Source organism: Lynx rufus, unplaced genomic scaffold (genome assembly GCF_022079265.1).
Source record: "Lynx rufus isolate CCGP_SWC_20201006 ecotype Redwood Valley unplaced genomic scaffold, mLynRuf1.p SCAF_11, whole genome shotgun sequence".
Classification (NCBI taxonomy): Eukaryota; Metazoa; Chordata; class Mammalia; order Carnivora; family Felidae; genus Lynx; species Lynx rufus.
The window spans coordinates 57,331,679-57,354,369 of NW_025814825.1; the positions used below are offsets into that span (position 1 = coordinate 57,331,679).

A 22,691-nucleotide genomic window follows, 5' to 3' on the forward strand; every position below is an offset into this window, starting at 1 on the left:
TCTCAGAGCCTTCAGAAGAAAGCAGTCCTGTCAACACTTTGATTTGGTGCTTCTGGCCTCTAGAACTGTGACAAAATAACTCTCTGTTGATTTAAGCCACTGAGTTTGTGGTGGTCTGTAAGGTGGCCCCAGAAACCCATACAGTTCCCTCAGGTCAGAAGGGCCTGGGCACAATAGGCCTCTCTGCTAGTGACACATGAGTCAGCATTGTCACATCTGATGATTAGAAATTGGTGTTGCCCATCCTTGACAGACCAAACACCTGTGTCATTCTAACAGGGGTTGTATTAATTTCCAATGGTGACTTAAAATAACATACTTTATTCTTTTGTAGTTCTGGAGCTCAGAAGTCCAAAATCAGCCTCACAGAGTCAAAGGGTCAAAATCAAGGGGCCAGCGGGGCCCTGCTTCCGTCCGAGGGTCTCAGCAGAATCGGTTCCTTGCCTCATGGACCTTCTGGTGGCGGCCAGCATTCTTTGGCTTGTGGACACGCGACTTCTGTCTTCAAGGCTGGCATCTTCAAGTGTCGTTCTGTCTTCATATCACCTTCTTTCTGTGTGTAAAATCTCCCTCAGCCTCCTGTTTTTCTTCTTAAATTGAGCTATAATAGATACACAACATCACTGTTAGTTTTAGGTGTATGGCATAAAGAACTGATTTATATATGATAGATAGTTGATCTATCATATACATATACATATATACATATACATATATATATCTATATGATTACCACAACCATGTAGTTAACATTCATCACCTCACATAGTTACCGTTCTTTTTCTTGGGATGAGAACTTTTAAGGTCTTCCTCAGCCTCCTTCTTATAAGGGTATAAGGAGAGTTTTTAGAGCGCACCCAATTAATCCAGGATAAGACCCTTAATCACATCTCAAGATCCATAATCATATTGACAGAGACACTTTTTCCCTGTAAGGCATAATTTACAGGTTCCAGGATTAGGATCTGACATCTTCGAGGGCTATTATTCAGCTGCCTCTGGGCGTTTCAATTGGCTTTTATTATTTTTTATTTACTTATTTAATGTTTTTTTATTTATCTTTAAGAGAGAAAGAGACCAGGGGAGGAGCAGACAGAGAGGGAGACAGAGGATCTGAAGCCGGCTCTGTGCTGACAGCAGAAAGCCTGATGCGGGGCTTGAACTCACAAACCCTAAGATCATGACCTGAGCCGAAGTCAGCCGCTTAACCACTGAGCCACCCAGGTGCCCTTCAACTGGCTTTTAGTGAAATGTCAGGTAAGCCACCTAAAGCAGTCCAGTAGAAGGGCTGGAAGCTCTGCCTTCATCTGACTTCCGTCTTTTCCTCATGCCACTCAGGGTGGGGGTGGGGTGAAGGCTAGGCCTTCAGAGAATGTTCTGAATGGATACTACCCGTGTCCTTAATTCTCTTTCTCCAATTTTTCAGTGTCTGCCTCCTGCCTTCATTTAATCCCCTTCCAGTCTGATGTCTCCCAATCCGTTTAGAAAATTCCAAACCTTGCAACAGGTTGGGACCTGCCCTCTGTCTCCCCAAGTATTTACCACTTTGGGCTTCAGCCTGATGTTACTAAGGATGTCCTTCTGTTGGCTCTGGAGTGTGTGTATGTGCGTGTGCATTTTGGGGGTTGAGGGGTGAGCCTGGGTTCCTACGAGTTAGAAGAGGGCTGTGTGCCTTACTTAATTCCAGAGAGTTCCTTGACCAGGAAAGGGTGTGGCCAGGTTCCTTCTGAATCACTCAAGGGCAAGTATACCTTGCCCCAAGGAGTGTTCCATTTCTTCCAGAGACAATCTAGCCTAATACCACACGATGAAAACACTTGCTTCCTAATAATTGTACTTTTGAATCTTCTCCTGGAAAATCTATAAGCCTAGCATTATCGAATCAAAGAATTCTTCCTAGTTCCATTTTCACCAGAAAGTCTCCGCATAAACTGGGAATAGCTCTCTGAGTCATTTGGGATGAATGGTGCTATTCTTGAACACACTATTTCCGATCTCCAAATTTATCACTTGAGAGAAGTGAGTGTGTGGGTGTGTGTGTACATGTGTTCCCCAGCTACGTGATTGTTAGTGGATTAAAGAATTGAGGTAGCAGAAAGTATATCTGAGGTTAGAAAGGGGGGAGGGGCTAAAATGATGCCAGAGAATGATCTGAAGAGGGAAGGACAAATCAAGAGAACACAAAGAGCAGGCACAAATTCTTCTAGAATGTAGAAGCACAGAATGTTCTTTTATGCTAGTGTTGGGAGCAAGGCTTGTGGTACCTAATGCTTTTTAAAATATGGAGGGTCCTCTTAGAAAGGAAAATACAGAAAGGGTACAGAATTTGGTACAGAGCTTTGGATGACATCCAAACGTCCTGAAGCTTATGTGTCATTAGCCTCAGGGCAAACCCTCTGTCTCTAATTTGAATCCAGGCCAACATCCACCTTCTAGTTACATGATTAATATCAATTGCTCCTATTTCCCAGTGATGTGATTTGAGCTAAAAGCATCTGAATCATGGATATATTAACATATTTCTTCTTAATATATATTAACATAATGTATATGTACATGTATAAAACATGTTAGGAATCTATGAAATAATCTGAAATCTAGTGGAGACCCTTAATACATAAAGCAGATTTTTACAAAATTATAAAATGACATTTCTGTAACACTTTATAGGTCAGAACACCCTTTCAAAGACTTTACCTCATTGAATCCTGCTGAGAAACTTATAAAGAACATTTTCTATTTTCTCTGCATTTTACATGCAGGAAGCCGGCCTTAGAGAGAATTGGGAGATTTGTTGGCCCACAGGGCTTTGGTGAATGGAGGTGGTGGCCAGACGGGGGCTCCCCACTGGCCAGCGCTGATGGGGTCACATGCAACTGGTAAACACTTCTGTCTACCAGGGCTGGGGCAGGGCCCAGGGCCAGCAGGGGGGTGGGCAGGGGAGAACAAGAAAAGAGATCCCATCTGAACTGCTTGCCTTATACTACTCTTTCCTACCTATCTCTCCCCATCCCCCTTGGATTTCTCAGCTCCAAGCTCGACAGGCAGAATAGCAAGTAATGCTGTTACATCAAATTATATCCTATGATATCATAGTCAGGGTCAGCAGGAAACAAGGAGCTGGTGGTGTGCTGGGGAGTGCTTTCAGATCCGGGGCTGGTCTGTTTCTGCAGGTGAATATCAGTCCCTCAAGCTTGTTATCCTCCTCGGGGCCAAATTCTCCAGTTTTCATCGTGAATTCACAAGGGGAGAAAAGTTCAGAATGGAAGGCCCCCCTCAACCCCCCAAATATTTACAGGGCACATTTTTTTCAAAATGAAAATAGTTATACTGAATCCCAAGGGAGTAACAGGCTCCCACTGAAGTAACGAGACACCCTTGTTAATGTCTGGGTGTTTCCCTTTGCCCCACAGCTGGAGAGCTTTCTGGCTTAGCTTCCTGCTATCTCTCTCCCTTTCCCATCCTCCAAGAAGGGCCCCTGACTCTCCTGGGGTCAGATTTCACAGCAAAGAACTGAAAAAGAGGAAGGAGCCTGGAGAGGGTTAGGAGTATCTGTGCTGTATGAAGACAGTGGTGAGAAGAAAAGTAAGATTAAAAAAACAACTTACAGTTGAGAAATACACACAAAGGACTTGCATTTCCTTAAACTATTTTTAATTGTGTGGAATGGGTCTTTTTTTAAGTTCAGTGCTGCCCTGGACTGAATCCCTTGGGCTACAGTTTTACAAGCATCACACCTACAACCTGGAATCTTGATGAAATCATAGAACCGCAGTGGGAAAAACCATGAGAAGCAAGGCACTGCTTACAGGCAACTTAAATGTCAGGATTTCGCCATATTCAAAAAGCAGCAACATTACTCTGATACTAATGAAATGGCCAGATTTTGAAATATGTTTGCCACATCTGCAGCTGGTATCTGGTTACTCATCATGAGCCTTGTTAAAAGGTCACCTTGGGGACTTTGCAAATACTATTCCACTCTTCACTTCCCCCAGCTGGGTACCCCACCCCTTGCCCATCCAGTCCGGGCAGTCCAGAAACCCCTCCCCCAATATACACCTTCTCTGTGCTTCCTCAGACTCATTGAAGAATTGCTGGAAAATAGAGGGAAAAGGATGGGCCACTAGTAGGAAAACCGAAACCCTGTATTTCCTTGTCACTAAGTGCTACCCTTACAAAATGGTGAAAAACAGTGAGATGTTCTTTTTCTTTAACTAGGAGAAGAAACAATGGATTTAAAATCTACTGGGCAGCATTTCAAGGATGTAAGTTTCTGCAGGAGCAAGTCCCCCTGCTGTTTTCTGGTGCAGTACAAAGCATTTTTTTTTTTTTTTTTTTTAATCTCTACAGGCACCTGGGTGGCTCAGTCGAGTGTCTGACTTTGGCTCAGGTCATGATCTCACAGTTTGTATGAGCCCTGCATCTGGCTCTGTGCTGACAGCTCAGAGCCTAGAGCCTGCTTTGGATTCTGTGTCTCCCTCTCTCTCTGCCTTTCCCCTGCTCACGCTCTCTCTCTCAAAAAAACATTTAAAAAATTTAAAAAAAGAATAAATAAGCATTAAAAAACATTTTAAAAATCTCTGACATGATTATCTAACAGACAGCATTTTTGACAATTGTTATTGATTTATTATGGTACCGACCCCAGTAGGCCATCCACTGGAGAGTTATAATTGGCAGAGAGGAAGAACAAGCCACAGTTATTGCTGTGGTTTAGAAAACGTGCCTAAGAAAACAACTCTATTCCTTATGCTCCATTTAAAAAAGTATACAGGGGCTCCTGGGTGGCTCCATCATGGTGGCTGACTGTGGCTCAGGTCATGATCTCACAGTTCATAGGTTCAAGCCCCGCATATGGCTCTGTGCTGACCGCTCAGAGCCTGGAGCCTGCTTCGGATTCTGTGTCTCCCTCTATCTCTGCCCCTCCCTACCTTGCACTCTGTCTTTCTCTGTCTCTCAAAAAATGAATCAATGTTAAAGATTTTTTTTAAAGTATACTGTGCAGAAAGATGGCTTATATACTTAACTATACTTTGTTTTGACAGCATTTAAGAAGTTAGGAAAGCTCAAAAATACTAAGCAGAATATGAAAAATGAAAAGACCCATGCCTTGGACTGCTGACTTGTGAAGACAAAAGGTTCTAGATCCTTAGACAATAAATTACCTAAAAATGTTTTTGTGTGTGGTGGAAGAATGAGTTTTACACAGACACATTTAACTAGTGTTTCTTGTTTGTTTGTCTTAAAATTTAAAGCATTAAAAACACATGGTTAAAAAAACAGAAACATCATACAGGAGTATAAAGTGAAAAGGAGAAGTTTTTGCCGTCCTTACATTTCTGATCTCCCTTCCCCTGCCAGTCCCATCTCTCCTTCCCATTGATGGGATTTTGGGGTGATGGTAGGGTACAGAGCTGATGGCCAAGAAAGAATTCTTGAAGACGTCTTTCATGCAAAAAGGTAGGTTCATTGAAGCACGGGGACAGGACCCGTGGGCAGGAAGAGCTTCACTGGGATTGTGAAGAGTGACTGATTATAGTTAGGGACAGCATAAGTCTCTAAGGAATTTTGGAAGCAAGGTTTTCAGGACCTTGAGGGGCTGGCTGTTGTGAGGAAAACATCATTTATTACTGTTTAGTAAAACCTCAGTCATTAGACCCTTCAGATCTACATCAGGGGGCCATAAGTCCGGAGTATAATTGCTAACATATACTTGGGGTTAAAGATAAAGGAGGTTTGCAAAGGAATTTTTATGCATTTAAGGAGACTTACAGGATCCTAGGGGGTTGGGATAATATTAAGCCAGGATTTCATTTGCCCTCAGCAAAGTGTCATCATCATGGCAGCTGAGCTCCTAGATGGAGGTCACTCCACTTGTTTCGAGGACTTGTCATTGGGCTGCTGGCAATAAGGGGATTTAATTTTTCATTTGCCTTTGTTTCCCACATCACCACGGCAAGCACTTAAACCTCCTTACATCTTGATGAGGGTGATATTTGGGATCCAGGAAATAGAGTCTATAGGTTTCTGGAGATTAGGCTTTTCCTTGCAGTTTACTAAGTTATCCATAAATGGAAGGAGACTCCTGTCCTGCATGACTGTGATCTCTATCAGTCAACCATCTGCTTTCTTTCCTTTCCCCTGTTCTGGGGCAGCCAGGAGTGTCGAGGAAGATCACGCATATCCCACCTTTGTTGGGGGGGGGGGATGCTGTTAGCCTGTCCTTTGTCCTCAGCTTGCCCCACGCTCCCTCATCATCATTCCTCTGAAGTAACCGTACTTTTTTTTGTTTTGTTTCAGAAATGTTCTGGGCCTATAAAAACACCTCTCTCTTTCTCCCTTTTTAAAAACCCAAATGGGATACTTTAAAATACTATTCTGCAATTTGGACTTAGTGTGTAACAGTATATCTTGGGCATTTTTTTCAAAACAGCTTTTTTTAGAACTATCTAATTTAACTATTTTTTTAATTGGAAAGTAAATGCATAACAGAAAGGAAGTGAGAGACAGCTGGCTTTAGACAAATATGAAATCATCACTATAAAGGCTAATTACCTTCCCTCTGGAAGGAGATTAGATGTAGAAAGAATCGATTCCTTTTTCTCTCTCAAACACACACAAATTATTACAGCTGGTTAAACAATAATTTAGGTGGACACTTTTATCAGGCCATACAACTAAATAATGAGTACTTTAAAAAAAGGAAAAGCTTATTTGTTTTGAGAGAGGCACAGAGAGAGAGTGAGAGACAGAATCCCAAGCAGGCTGTGCACTGTCAGCGCAGAGCCTGACACAAGGTTCAAACTCATGAACCGTGAGGTCATGACCTGAGCTGAAATCAGGAGTCAGATGCTCAACTGACTGAGCCACCCAGGCTCCCCAACAATGAGTACTTTTTAGCCCTCCAAAGTATAGAAATGAAGGAGATGGTCTTCTCCAGTGAACAGAGTGGTATCTTTTTTTTTTTTAAATGTTTTTATTTACTTTTGAGACATAGAGAGACAGAGCATGAATGGGGGAAGGGCAGAGAGAGAGGGAGACACAGAATCGGAAGCAGGCTCCAGGCTCTGAGCCATCATCAGCCCAGAGCCCGACGCGGGGCTCGAACTCACCAACGGCGAGATCGTGACCTGAGCTGAAGTTGGACGCTTAACTGACTGAGCCACCCAGGCTCCCCCAGAGTGGTATCTTTCTATCGGACCAATGTGACAGTCTCCTGAGAGGCTTTTCCCTTTTTTCTTCCATGGTGCTTTTCAAGCAGTTTTATATATGTCCAAGTGCTCTGAGATGGTTGTTACAATTTCCAATTGTCCCTGATGAAGTTAGGGGAGGAGGTAGCACAAGTTTACTGGCAGACAAATCCATGAGAAATTGGCTGAGGACTGGTCAAACGCAAACATTTGGCTTCCAAGGGTCTTGTGCCTTTAACTACTTGCACTGCTGACCTATGAATTAGCAGCCTCCCGGCAGGCAGAACATGTATTTTTAAAATTCCCTCCTTTGGGAGATTTCTCATACACAAACCAGACTGAAGAAAGTTCTCATAGACACACAACATACAAGACTGTGGGCAAGTAGACAGGAAATGATGTTAAAAGTCACATTTTACCAGCGGACACTAGACTCCAATCAGAACACAAAAATCTCAGAGACAAATAGTAAACTTGACACTGAAGGCCAAATCAATAATCAGAGTTGAGTCATTTAACCATCATTATTTGCATAGGTTTAACTATGTGGACACATTTCTTCATGTTCATTGATTTCAGGGCTGGAAGAACCCTTAGTGATCATCTCTTTTAATATATAAAGAAACAGACTAAAAAAGATTAAGTAACTTGACTGAGGTCACTCGGAGCTGTCTAGTACAACTAACTCCCTAGGGGATATACTTAAATGGGCATAAGGATACCATACACAGAAGATAGGTAACATGCATGATGGTTATTCCTGTTTAAAAAGCAAAACAGCATCACATAGACTTTCCAGTACAACCTGGATAACACTATTCAAGGGCAAGAGGGCCTGGAATTAGGAAGTTGGAAGAGAGTGATGAAGGCTAGCCAGTAGCCACAGACCAAGACGGGGAGGCCAGCAAGGGAATGGAGAAGCAGGCCTGAGGTTCAGGAAGTCCGTAGCAAGAGCAAGGCAAGGCAGCTGTGGCAGGAGACTGGCGATGTGATACCTGCCGAGGACAGAGCATTTACTCGCTTCACTCATTCTGCTCAGCCAGGCATCCATTTAGAGAGAGACGGAGAAAGTCAGAGTCCAAGAGCAACTTTTCTTCAGGTTTTCTGTCTCCTAAAGATTCTGCTTGTTAACTCTGAATTTATAGGTAGCCACCCCCTTCCATGGTATTAGTTAATGATTGACTGCTGTTTTCTGCTAAGCTGCTATTGGGCAGATTTTTCCAATAAATTTCACTTTAAAAGTGTTGTTTAACCCTGGCTGCACATTAGAATCTTCTGGGTAGCTGAGGAAAAAAATGCTAATGTCAGAGCCAACCCCAATTAGATTCTGATTTCATTAGTCTGAGGTCCTAGCGTTGGTGTGTTTGAAAAACTCCCCAGGTGATTCTAATAAGTAGCTAGGGTTGGAACCACTGATTTAAAACATCAGGAGAAGTTTCAATCAACTAGCCAATTGTTTTCAATTACAATAGCATTGTTTTCTTCACATCTGGCAATGTGATTCATTAAAAATAATGATATAATTTGTAGAACAAACTGTCATCATAGGGCTTTCTCATCACCTACTAATTTTTTGCTAAATAAAGTCAACATACGGCTGAATTCAACAGTAAATCTGAAAGTGATGATTTCACGGAACCTTATCTCCATCATCTTGTGTCTAAGTCACATCACAAAGATTTGCTCTAGTAATCACTCCTCTTGATCTTTATGTTGAAGACATCTGGGCAGTCCAGGATGCTTGGGGCTTATCAGAGATTCCAGACATTTTGCCATCAGGGGTCTTTCTGTGCTATGGAAATTCAGCAGGGAAATCAGTGTGGGCTGGAATAATTAGTTATGTGGAATTCCTTGCTGCTTTGGGGCCCTCTCACTTTTATCTAAGCAGAAGGTTAAAAGTATTGCTTTCCTTTTCTTATCTCCTACCTCATTTTTTCTTCTTTCCTTCTAAAGCATTACAGAATACAAGAGATAGGACTAGCAAAAGTCACAGATTTATAAAATGAAATGTAATTAAAAGTCATTGAGTTCAGAGGCACCTGGGTGGCTCAGTTAGTTAAGCAATTGACTCTTGATTTCGACTCAGGTCATGATCTCAGGTTTCATGGGTTTGAGTCCCATGTAGGACTGTACGCTGACCCTGCAGAGCCTGCTTGGGATTCACTCTCTTTCTGCCCCTCCCCTGCTCTTGCTTTCTCTCAAAATAAACGGCTAAACTTTAAAAAAGAAAAGTCATTTAGTCCAACCACCATCTGAGACCAAGAGACCTTGCCAAGATTACACACTAGATCATGCCTGGAGCTGGAGCTGACCTGGGTACTTGACTCCCAAGCCGCATTGGGTTCAAGATACCACCTGACCTTTCAAAATAGCTCAAAGATATTCTGGAGGGCTTCCACCTTCCACCAGACATCTTATCCTTGTCAAACTAGATCCCTTTCACTCCACTAATCGACATATTTTTTGATGCCTTCTCAGACCCATCCTGCTTAATTCGGGACATGATCTCTTCTGAACTTTGCTGCCTTCTTCCTCGCTATTTAGAGCCCTATGATAATACTTGTGTATTTTCTATTTTTACATGCTCCTTGATGTGCATTTATTGGATACCTGCTGTTGTCAAACGTCACAAGGCACTGAGAGTAAATACAAAACAGAGAACGGCCCTGCTCAGCGGAGGGTCTGGCTGGGGCTAGACCCCAGTAACCATCGTCTTGGGTCGCTTTTCCCGGCTCTGCTGGTCCGGGTCTCTGGGCTGCTCAGGCCCAGGGGGGGAGAGGGTGGATGTACGGATGTGAAAGGAGCTAGCACGGGAGGGAAGACCCCACGAGGAGCCAGCATGGGAAGAAAAACCCCACGAGTGAGCTTCTGCTCCACGGGCCACAGGGCAGGTCAGCCATCCCCTAACTCGGTCAAGCCCGGGTTCTGCCCGCTTTCGCCCCAGATGGGAAGGCGGGCCCGCCAGGGGAGGGGCCTGGGAAGAGCGGGCGGAGGGGTGAAGGAGGGGGAGAGGAGGGAGAAGGAAGAGCCTGAGGGGAGGAGCCAGGAGAAGAAACCCCGGAGAAGCTGGAGGAGAGGGCGGCGGAAGGGACAGGAAGAGGAGCCGAGAGGGAAAAGGCGCGCGGAGGAGACAGGGAGGAGGAGGAGCCTGGGAAAAGCCGGGGGAGGAGCCAGAAAAGTGGGTGGAGCCTGGAGCCGGGGGAGGTGCCAGAGGCGGGGCCGGGAAAGAGGCGGAGCCGAGGGAGAGGCCTCCAAGGCCACAGCCGCGGCCGCCGCTGGTGCGCGTTCTTCTCCCGCGGGCCTGGCCGCTGGGGCGTTCCCTCAGCCGCCGTTCCTCGAGGCGTGGGTTCTGGCGGCCCCAGTCGACTAGTACGCCCCGCGCGCCCCCCGCGGGTCGCCGCCGCCGGGGCCGGGGGCCGCGGAGACCTGGGCGCGCCCGGCCGCCGCCGCTGCCTCCCTCGGCGCCTGGGGCCGGCATGGAGCTCTTCCAAGCCAAGGACCACTACATCCTGCAGCAGGGCGAGCGCGCGCTGTGGTGCAGCCGCCGCGACGGCGGCCTCCAGCTCCGACCCGGTGAGACTGGTGGCGCGGGGTGGCCTCGGGCCCGGTGCGGCGGGGCGGGGTGGGGGGCGAGGAGGGGGCGCGGCCGGGCCCCTAGCCGCGGGCAGCCCGGCGGGCGCCGACTGCGGCTCAGGCGCGCGGGGCGGGGCGGGCGCGAGGGGAGGCGCACGAGCTGTCATTATTTCCTGGCGGGAGGGAGCGCTTGCCTCGCCCCTTCCCCTCCGCGGGGGACAAAGGGCCGGCGACCCTCGTCCCTCCGAGCGCGCCTCCGCGTCGAGATCCGCTCTGCTGCCGGTGGGGAGCGGATCCGAGCTGAGTCGCGGGGTCGGAAAGTTGGGGCGAGGTGCGCCTGGCCTTAGAGGCCTCTTCCACTCTGGAGCGGTTCTGGCACGTCCTCTGAGACAAGTTATGGGTTCGAATCCCGTCCGGATCTCAGACCAGAACCGACGCACCAGCTCAGTGGAACGTCCTGCCGGAGCTTCACTCCCTGTTGACATCTGTGTGTTTCTGGTCCTTTCTTGTTAAAGGTGTGACTTCCTTCTGCCTACCTCGTAAGCACCCGATTTAAAGCACCCTTTCTTTGATTTTAGTGTTACGGTTGAACTGCATCGTAATGTTAAACTTTTAATACTTTTGTATGACTCAGTATTGTGTGATACAGGATGTGTCGTGGGGCCACATTTGGGTGTCCTATAAGCTGTTAGGAGATGCCTAAGTCTGCAGCGATGAGTTTGTGTTAGGAAAGTTAGTTGAGAGTGGTGAGTTAAATAGAGCAGTCCCTGCCCTCAAAGAGCTGACAGTCCAGGACGCGGTTTCCTTTATTGGGGGGCGGGGGAGGGGGGGATCTCAGTGCACCTCTCCTTTGAGGTTCCCAGTTATTTTTTCCTGAGAACCTCCGAGAGCTTTCATTTTAGGAGAAGTGAGAGGACAGGGCTCTTTAAAGAAATAGCCAGAACATTTAAAATTTATTTGTAATTCTGTGTGTATTGTAGACAAGAATTACATGGTATGAATTGAGAAGTATAGAAGGTCCAAATGAGCTTTTTCACATGACAGCTGTTAGTGTTTATAACAACATGGTTTCCTCGGACCTTTTCCCTTAATAGGTTATTCCCATTCCCCACAACAACCTTACAAAGCAGGTGGTGGTATTCTCTTTTTCAGGTGAGAAGAAGACAACGTGTGAAACTTGAGTGACTTGCCTGGGCTCACAGAGAGAGCCTGCCAGAACGCTTTCTGGCAGGTTCCACTGCTTTCTTATGGGGGCCTGCTAGTTGATTTGTGAGAGCAGTGAAGGAGAACTTATTATTTTTTCCTAGGCTCTGGCTGTATTTTCCTGCAATTACATTTTATTTCCTCTACTCAGAGTAAAGACAAATTACCACACTCAGATAAGGTTCCTGATGATCTTGGGACAGAAGTTGCTGTAGACAGGATAAATTTGACCAGTCTCCAGTCATTCTCTTCTCTGTTTTTTTCTGATTTGACCATTTGCCTAACACCTCTCACCCCTCTGCCCCTCCAGTTGGAGTAAGGCTTCAGATGCCCCTTGAAGAAAGGTAGATTGCAAAATTTTCCAGGCTGTCTAACAGCCGACCCTTTAGATTCTTAGGGCTTGGCTATTACAACTGGATGAACTTGAGATCATCTCCAATTCATCCGGCAGAACACTTTTCTGTGGCGCATTTCCTGGACTATAAAATGAGGGTTGGGCTTTGGAGTCCTTGTACATAAAATATGTTTAAAACAGCACTAATTTGTTCAGTGTTTGTTCAGTGTACATCTTGGAGGACAAGAATTAATGTGTTTCATAAAAAACAGCTCTCTAGGTGGTCACCTGTGAATTTGGGCAGTGGATTGAGACCTATATAAATAGGGTGGACTTGGTTGTTTCCATTTCTAGGGCTAGTCTCTCCTTTCTGTTGGCCTCTAAGATTGACAGAGGTGAACCAAGCTGGTGGGATTGCATGCAAGGAAGTAAGGTCATGGAAGCCTTGAGAATAGGAGGGGTTTTAAGTGAATTATTTGTCTTTTCTTTGGTTTGTTTGTTTCTTGTACACAAGAGGCTCTCCAATCCTAATGGTTGCTTGGGCGTAAATTACTCAAAGTGAAGTAAGTCAACTCTTCTTGTATGCTTTCAGTGGAAGGCTACCGAAACACCTACTTCTGAGCTCAAGAAGCTCAGTGAGTCACAGGCGTAAGCCTTTAATGAATATTCACAGGGTAATGTGGGCCTAGATTTTGTATTAAGCCATGTGGTTTGAATTACTGTTTATATATCCAAAGTCCATATCAGAAGGCAAATTAAAAGTTTTTTTTCCTGAATAAAATGACTAGTCTGTGCAATTAAATTCATATCACTTCTGAGGATATAGCAGACCACAGACAGAAGTAGACTAAAAATCTAGAGGAAGGAAGAGGCCATTATGTTTTTGAAGTAACAGCTTGTTTTGATCTTCAGGTGTGTTCAAGTGTAGCCAGTGAATAAAGAATCCCATGCACTTAACTTTTCCAAATAGTTTTTCCTATCCAGTACTCAAGGTCCTTTCTAAAGAATGGCTATTAATAATGGTATTTTAATTGGATAAGTGTTTTTCAGATCTTTTTCTATAGAATCATTTAATATTGTCTTCATTTTATTGGCTCTTTTCCCTCTGCTTTTATGGACAGCTTTGCTATTGTTTGTAATGACAGCATTTAAAATCTTTCATTGCTTCCTATTGGCTATTTAACTGAATGGGTTACTGACCAACTCCTTTTTTCTCTTCCAAAGGGCAGTATTATAAAACCAAAAAAAGCCTGTGGGCATTGTGGTTTTTGTTTTCGGCTATTGAACCACCTGAAACGGGACTTGTCTTTTTCCTAGAGACATCAAAAGAATCTGTATTGATATTTAAAGTTAAACGACCATTTCCTTGGCCTGGAATGTTTGTCAGCCCCTTTTCCTGCCTAATTTATTCTGTTAAGTCCCTGCTCAGATACCGCCTCCCCGCTGTGCTCACCCAGGCCCACATCCCTGGGGCAGAATTACTGGTCACCTTTATTGTGTTTCTAGGTGCTTTATACACTTAGTACACACTTTGATTATAGCCCATACTGCATCACATGGTAGTACTTTGCTTACTTCTTTCCTATTGGACAGCGTATTCCCCAAGGCAAGGACTTTACTCATCTTGGAATGTGGGCTTTAGAGTAGTTAGGATGAAGAAGGCATTTTTGGTTGAGTTGAGCTAAAGTCCGGGTTTTCTCTCAGTGATATCGTTGCCATAAAAATAGGATGTTGTGTTATGCTTAATATTCATTTTAAGCCCTGTTTTGAATATCTTCTCGTTGGGGCAGAAAATCTCTGTCCAGCAGGGTGAGGAAATAACCACGAGAAAAGGTGTATTTCCACTTGTGTTATTTGTCTACCTGATTTAGTATCACCTTTTTTTTTTTTTTTAAATCCCTGTGGTAGTATTCCCTATTTTCTTAACATTGCTTAAATTTTTCAGTTTTTTCTTCTAGCTAAACACTTGAGTGCTGTTATTTTTTTATTTTTCTGGTGTTTCCACTTTTTTAAGGGTAGTGAGGAGTCTGTATTCATACATAGCAACTGCTTTTTGGTGAATGCTTTTGTCTTGCAAGGTAATGACTACCAGAGATTGTCTTATGTTCTGCCAGGGAAAATGATAAAGCTCCGTGTGAATATTCACTAATCTTCCTAGAGTGGTGTTTTACTATCTGAGAATAAGGATTATAATTTAAAGACTTAAAAAAAGGAATATAAAACAGTCTACTATTGGGGAAGGGTGATAAGGTCTTATCTCTTTAGTCTTCAACATTGCTGCTACTAGCCTTGTGGCTTTGTCTGATATGACGGGTGTTATGTAATTTCCTGCTGAGTATTGGTTCATTCTATTCTGAGACTGAGTGACCATGAAAAGATGAGAGCGAGCATCTGTCATATACATAACACTCATAAGCCTGTAAACTATATTTATAGTTATGATACTCTAATGAATACCAGAGAACATTTTTTTTTGGAGGGGATAGTGGCTCTCAGAATTCACAGAAACGTTTAAAAGTGTTCCTGTTCTTTGTCGAGTTATTTTTTGATGAAAGTTATTTTTAGTATGCCATATGAAGTTAACTTTTTTTGAATGAGAAATTGTAGCTCTGGAATTGAAATAACATAGAACTTTTATCTCTTTTCAGGAATCGTATTTTATGAAACTATATTCAGTTTATTTAGAGTTTAGTGTCATTTGCTGTTTACTTGGGAAAAAAAAGATTTTTGAACTTTATCTTTTTTAAACACCACGTTTACTAAAAATTCACAAATTACCACGACAAAATGTAATTGGGCATTTTGATTTAAAATTGGATTATTAAATCTGTTGTAAAAATATTTTAACCATTTTGTTGAATAACTAGGTTTTTTCCTGGTGTCTTTAGTCTTCAGTTTCCTTTAAGCAGGTTATCAGTTTTATACCCCAAACCCCTTTTCTCCCGTATTTTATATTTCTAACAAGCTAGCAGTTAGATTGTACATTTATTTTTATGAACATTGATGTGTGCAAGATAGAAAAGACCGCTGTTTCTACTCCCCCACTTCTTTAGCTTAAAAAAACCTAGTTTTTCTAAGGTGACTGATGACCTTTGCAATCAAGTTTTATAGATTGTGGGAAGTTTTTGTGCATATTTTGTTGTCTACATTGTCAACCGAGATTAATCATAGTAATAGTAACAGCTTTTATTTATTGAGCATTTTTCCGAATCAGATAGTGTTCTGAGCCCTTAACACGTACTGTTTTATTTCATCCCCACAATAAACATCAGGAGGAGGGTTTATTATTATCCTCATTTCATAGGTGAGGAAACTGAAGCACAGAGAATGAATTTGTCCAAGTTCAAAGAGTAAGAGTTAGGCTTCTAACCCAGTATATGACTCTAAAGCCAAATTTTCCCCAGTATTGACAAAAATATTTTATAAACCTTTCTACCTTCTTGACTACAGTTGTAGGATTTATATTTTAATGGTAATATCTGAAATGTATCTTTCGCTATCATAATCATTATAGGGTAGCATATGTAGAGAGTAAAAGAGCCTCACATGTCAGAGCATGCACATTGAGAAAGGATCTATGTAGAATGAAAGGCTGATAACTGGGACTACTGGTCAGTCTTTGATCCTACCCCTGCCCTGACTCCTTGTAGCAGAATTAGTTCATGTAGTACAGGGAACATTGTTATATAATTGACTAATTGTTTTTCCAGTTAGGGTCAGTTTATCAGGTTTCTCTTCGGTTCTTAGAACATCTGCAGTTTGGGCAGGGAATAGATAAAGGGTAGATCTTTGAGCAGAAACATCGATATGTACTGGATGGGAACTATTTCAGCCAGTGATGAGCAACCTGAAGCCTTTCCCAGTCTCCCGTCAGGAGTCCTAGATCCAATTTCACAGGCATCCTTTCAGAGCACGCAGAGCAGAGAGGGAGTGGAGGAGAAAACGTCTTCGGGGCAGCCACCTTCAAAGAGGGGAAGAACCTCTGTAGAGTCCCTGGTTCCCAGATGCTTGGGCTGTGACCAGGCCTTAGCCAGCAGAGGCCAGGACTTGCCAAAGGCTGGTTTCAGGAGAGGCAGTCTCAAGGCCTTTTTGGCTAGAGCATTCAGGTGCCAGAAACCAGGGAGCCCAGACAGCTTGGTTTTTGAGAAATTTGGTTGCATTGGTGCTGCTCCCCGATGCCCAGCAGCTTGACTCCCCTTTGTCCTAACTTCCCAGGCTAATAACTCAGCCCAAAGAAGAAGGACATGTTGGAGGCACCTGGGTGGCTCAGTCGGTCAAACATCTGACTTCTGCTCAGGTCATGATCTAGCAGTTTGTGAGTTCAAGCCCCACATCAGGCTCGCGGCTGTCAGCCTGTCAGCACAGAACTCACTTCAGATCCTCTGTCCCCACCTCTCTTCTGCCCCCCCCCCACTTGCGCTTTCCCAAAATATAAATATTAAAAAAAAAAAAAAAGGAGGTGTAGATTTATAGTTATTTCTCTAGCGCCTGGCCCATAGCAGGTCTTCTGTAAAAACTATATTGAATGAATTGAAAGGATTCTGGTCCCTGGTCAACCCTGGGTACCCCGAGCAGCAAAGGGTCTGTTGGGAAGATTAAATGGAGAAGATAGGAACAGAAGACTAGAACACTGCCTGTCTTGACAACAGCAAAAACAACAAAAAACGTGCTAATTTCTCATTGTCATTTTATTCATGAAGGGAGGAATTGGACTTTTAAGTCTGGAATTCAATAAATCTCTTCTGTCTTTGAATGAAAATAAATGGGATGCGAAGACATTTTAATTTTTCTTGAACTGGCCATTATGCAAAAACCACAAATTGCTTGTTGCTAATTTTGGTCCTTGTGATTTATGACAAAATCGGGTTGTCCTTGCTTCGGCAGCACAGACGTGACAAAATTAGGTGATGTATTTGCAGATAGATACTAGACTATTAGCAAATCAAACTAGTTTGTGCTGTTGAGTGGATTCTCAGAGCCATAGGCTAACTTTGGTGTGGTTTCATGGGGATTTAAATGTGTTGGGTCTTTGTGAGCAGTATCTCTCTATGAGTAAACTGTAAACTGTTCTATTTCTGTTCAAAAATTTTTTTTAATGTTCATTTTTGAAAGAGCGAGCGTGAGCAGGGGAGGGACACAGAGAGAGGGAGACACAAAATCTGAAGCAGGCTCCAGGCTCCGAGCCGTCACCACAGAGCCCCACGTGGGGCTTGAACCCAGGAACTGCGAGATCATGACCTGAGCTGAAGTTGGATGCTTGACTGGCTGTGCCATCCAAGATGCCGTGTTCAAATGTTTTAAAATATAACCTTTAAAAATCTAGTTTTGCAAACACAAGTCCTGAGAAGTGACAGCAATGTCCTAGAACCTCTAACAATTACCTGTTAGCAAGTCTAAGTTATAATCATTATGTATTAACCGACCATAATTGAACTGAGAAGAACATTTGGAGTATGTTTAACAAAATAGAGAAATAATACATTTTTTAAATCATCAGTAGCTGTTGATACTATGTTAAGTAATAATGCATTAATAGTATTTTTCAACTGATGATAAACCCTGAACGTTTAGCATTATAGTACTATCACAACACATACTGGTAAGATCTTAATTAAATCTCGTGCTCTGTTAGGATGACTCATTTTCCGGTTGCTGTGAGACCCTTAAAGAAACTGCTCTCATTCACAAAAAAGCATCCACTCCTGGCTGCTTTCTTTGGTAAGCCTGGTTGAATGAAATACAGGTTGATTTTAGGTCAGTGTTTCTTGTTGTTATTTCTTTTAAGGTAATTCATTTTATTTCAGGTTGATTCAACTTTAACCAGGCATTTCTTTAACTTTATAGTGGGATATTTAAAAATACATTTTCTTTATGAATCTTAAAAAAATTTTTTTTTGTAATGTTTTTATTTATTTTTGAGACAGAGACAGAGCATGAGCAGGGGAGGGGCAGAGAGAGAGGGAGACACAGAATCCAAAGCAGGCTCCAGGCTCTGAGCTGTCAGCACAGAGCCCGACGCGGGGCTCGAACTCAACGGACTGTGAGATCATGACCTGAGCTGAAGTCCGATGCTTAACCGACTGAGCCACCCAGGCGCCCCTATGAATCTTATTCTTTGAAACAGCTTTTCAATTACACCAAACTTCAAATTTCACAGTTTCTGCCATGGTCAGTGTCTACAATTTGAAACAGTCACAGGATCTGAAATATTAGGAAATTTTAAACATTGCCATAATGTTTTTAATTTTAGTAGTCTGCATGTATGATATTAATGATGCTTCTGAGTATCATTATACTTCGTTTTTATGCCAAGTATAAACGTTCTTCTCCCTATTTCAGACCCTCAGGAGACAGAACAAATTGTTGAGTAGAGTAATAAATAGTTTGCTACTGTCCCTTCTGGGTACTTCCTGACCTCCAGGATTCGATTCTTTCTAGTAGCTGTTACATTTATCCCCCTTTACCTCTTTACAGTGCACATCTCCCTTGATTTACAATGGGGTTACGTCCTGATCACCCCTCATAAGCTGAAAATACCATAAGTCGAAAGCGCATTTAATATACCTAGCCTACCAAACATAGCCTAGCCTACCTTGAACATGCTCAGAACACTTTAGTTAGCCTACAGTTGGGCACAAATCCTCTGACGCAAAGCCTATTTTATGATCAGGTGTTGAATATCTCCTGTAATTTGTTGAATACTATACTGAAAGTGAAGACAGAATGGCTGTATGGGTATAGGATGGTTGTTTCGGGTGTGGGTTGTTTACCTGTGGGGTCACGTGGCTGACTGGGAGCTACAGGTACCCGTGACTGCCCAGCAGCCTGAGGGTGTGGTATTGCGTAACACTAGCCTGGGGGGGGGTGGAATCAAAATTTAAAATACAGTTTCTACTGCATGTATATTGCTTTTGCACCATTGTAAAGTCAAAGTCGTAAATTGGACCGTCGTGAGTGGGGGACCATCTGTATTTCCTTCTCGCAAAGAAGCAGCCTCACTTTTCCCCCTCTAATTTAGCATTCTGTTTGTCTCCTTCCAAATTATATTGTCTGAAATTCTGTGAAGTTATTTATTCTCTCAACATTTATTGAAGACCTGTCTACTGGACACTGTGCCAAAGAAAAAGATGGATAAAATGCTATACCTTAGCCCGAGGGTATGGTCCAATGAGGGAGAGACACACAGGATTCTAGAGTGACAGGCTCTGTGACAGAGATGTACGGCCCAGCTCTGTGGGAGGCTTGAGTTGGGTATTGAAGTTCGAGGTTTTAGTGTTGTCTTTTTTTTTTTTTCCCCCGCAAGATGGTGAAAATCTGTTTTTCTTCCTAGTAAAAGGAATGGGAAGAACGGTGCCCTTTTATTTGGTTCTGTGAAGTTTCTACCAGCTGTAAATAGTCTGATTGTATGTCTCCTATAAAAGTGGGAAGCCCTGGAAGAAGCTGGCTGTATACCTTAGTAGACTGCTATGGACTTTATTTCCTGGCCTAATTGGATATCTAAAAAAAAGTTGATAATGGCCAGACTGAAGTAGTCCGGGCTCCCCCCCTACCTCCCACCCACAGACACTCTGCTGTGGTCTTTGTTTTTTGATCTAGAAGCAGTTCATTTGAGGCCAGCTAAGGTGGCAAATCCTAGATCTGATGGTGGGTTTGAAGGCAGAGCTTTTTGTCGCTGAGGGCCTGTGGGGGGGGGGAGAATGACACAGACCATCCTAGATGGAGGGGGTCAGCTTTGAACAAACTTTCCAGGAAAAGCCAGGAAATTATTTAAACACCAGCTGGGAGAAAGGTTGTGTCTATTTAATAATTGAAGTGCTAATTTTATGCATCTTGGTTAAGAGCTCTAAAATGAGGGAAGAATGGGTGCCTGGGTGGCTCAGTTGTTGGGCTCAGGTCATGATCTGGCAGTTCACGAGTTCGAGCCCTGTGTCGGGCTCTGTGCTGACAGCTCAGAGCCTGGATGGAGCCTGCTTCGGATTCTGTCTCCCTTTCTCTCTGCCCCTCCCCTGTTCATGCTCTGTCTCTCTCTCTCTCTCTCTCTCTCTCTCTCTCTCAGAAATAAACATTAAAAAATTTTTTTTAAAGAAATAAGATGAGGAAAGAAAATACCAATTATTAGCTCTGATTTAGCTTTTAGGATCCCATTTCTGAAAGATCTATCAAAGAACTGTTTTGGGGAGCACAGAAGGTGAGGGGTCTATCCCACCCAACACAATGCTGTTCCTTGGGTAACGCATTATGAGTTTACTGTTTAAGGATTTATCTAATCCTTATTTGACCTGATCATATCGTCAGCTTCTTAAGGTAATGAGTTTGGAAAATTGCAATTTAAGCTGTACTTGCCTTCATTTATTCTCAAACCAGGTATCTTAGACATGTATCAGACCAGGTCTTTTAGACATGTATCTCCTGTGCTGGTATTCTGAATGCACTGTGGAGTCCACACCTTTCGTAATTCTATACATTTCCAGCAGGTCCTCCCATGACCTGATTACATTGTCTGACCTTTCACACACAAAAAAGTTGGTTTTTTTTCCCCTTTTATTGTCCTCTGTTCTTTTTTGAGGTGCATTGGCCTTCTCTTGAGATGGGACAACTGGGACTTTACGTGTCAGAGAATCATAACAGTTTTTCGATTGGTTATTGGTAGAGTTTAAAAAACAATTTCTGATGGGGCGCCTGGGTGGCGCAGTCGGTTGAGCGTCCGACTTCAGCCAGGTCACGATCTCGCGGTCCGTGAGTTCGAGCCCCTCGTCGGGCTCTGGGCTGATGGCTCAGAGCCTGGAGCCTGTTTCCGATTCTGTGTCTCCCTCTCTCTCTGCCCCTCCCCCGTTCATGCTCTGTCTCTCTCTGTCCCAAAAATAAATAAACGTTGAAAAAAAAATAAAAAACAATTTCTGATACCCTTCATGATCATGGTCAAAACTTTGTGGCTCTGTTGCTGCACCATAATTAGATCCCCGTTTTAATAGAAAAGTCTGAAAATTCTTAAGATCCCTTTCCTAAGTAGTGTCTCTCATCTTTTAAGTATACGGGTAATTTTTTGAAACATTTCTTTTTTTTTTTTTTTAAGTCTGTTTATTTTGAGAGAGAGTGAGAGCACAGCGGGCTCGCACATGCACACGAGCAGGAAGGGGCAGAGAGAGAGAGGGAGAGAGAGAGAATCCTAAGCCGTGCTTTATTTCATGGAAGTGTTTAAAGTCCTACATGGCACAGGCATCCTCTATGAATCAAAGTGATTAATAGAATAAAATTACTAATGCAGGTTCCACCCAGTAACCTATAATCCCTTAGACGAGTAATTCTCAATCGGCCAGTACATTAGAATCACCTAGGGGAGATTAACAAAATACCTATGCCAGGGCCCCACCCTGACCAACCGAGTCAGACCCTCTGAAGGGGTGGGGCCCAGGCATCCACATTTTCTCAATGAGAAGCCAGGGTCAGTAACCATTGAGTTGGAGTTCACATGGGGAAATCACCAGCTGCTAGAACTTCTAAATTGGGTTAGCTCTTTAGCTTGCTTAATGCTGGAAAATAATTACCATTGTTCAAAGAAACGTGTATCCAACTTTGCATTTCTAAGATGGCACCTGAGTCAAATTATTCCCTAACCTGTTTCCTTGCATCATTCTGAGAACTGAGGCATGGATGAGCTACTGATGGGAACTTTCAGTTCCTCTTTGTAGAACCCTTTTCCTCATCTGACTTTGGTATTGGTGATTGTCTTTCAGAGCAGTAATATCCTTTGTCTTTAGCAGGAAATGAAACTTGGGTCTGATTATTTATGCATACCCTCATACCTTATTTATTCTTTTTCTTAAAGACACAAGTGAAACTGCCTATAAACATTAGTAGATGTGTGACACCCAGGCTTCTCTAGCCAGGGCTGAGGGAGCGCCAGGCTCTCTGGGCTCTTGGAATGAATGACTAATGCTCTCTGCAGGCATACAGTAGTTAATCACTTGTTTTCTGTATACCAGGAAGAGGAGGGCATGTGAAAAGAGAAGCCATGTGCTGCCAAAGGGGCCTGAAATAAGAGTGGAAATGTTGACCTAATGGGTCAAACAATTGAGCTGTGACAAAATACCCAAATATCTTTGGGTGTATGTTACTTTAGTTATTCCACTACATTAAATTTGGTGTTATTTCAAAAGTGCTATACTTCTGCAATTTGTAAGCAACTCTACTAGCTAACTTTGAAATTCCTAAATTTTAGAACCTATTTGCAAATTTCAAATCTGTATGACACATTGGACCATCCCTTTCGAAGGAGCGATTAGAAAGCAGTCTGTTGGAGCACATCAGTTACATGGCTGTTCTTTGTGGAAGGATGGTAGAGGCCCATTGGTCATATTCTCTGCCATACCATTGCCTTCTGCCTCCAG

The 22,691-nt window shown here is 43.3% G+C and overlaps 1 protein-coding gene across 3 annotated transcripts in view; it reads left to right on the forward strand.

Annotated features, from left to right (window-relative positions):
• The first annotated feature begins 10,503 nt into the window (after positions 1–10,503).
• INPP5F (inositol polyphosphate-5-phosphatase F) overlaps positions 10,504–22,691 on the forward strand; it is an 85,634-nt gene continuing 73,446 nt past the window's right edge. For 2 of the 3 annotated variants that reach the window (XM_047073530.1, XM_047073531.1), the window contains exon 1: positions 10,655–10,766. In XM_047073530.1, coding sequence (XP_046929486.1) covers positions 10,670–10,766 — 97 coding nt within the window. In that variant the 5' untranslated portion in view covers positions 10,655–10,669. Of the gene's footprint in view, positions 10,767–22,691 lie in introns of all 3 variants that reach the window. The other variant, XM_047073532.1, reaches the window with a different exon arrangement.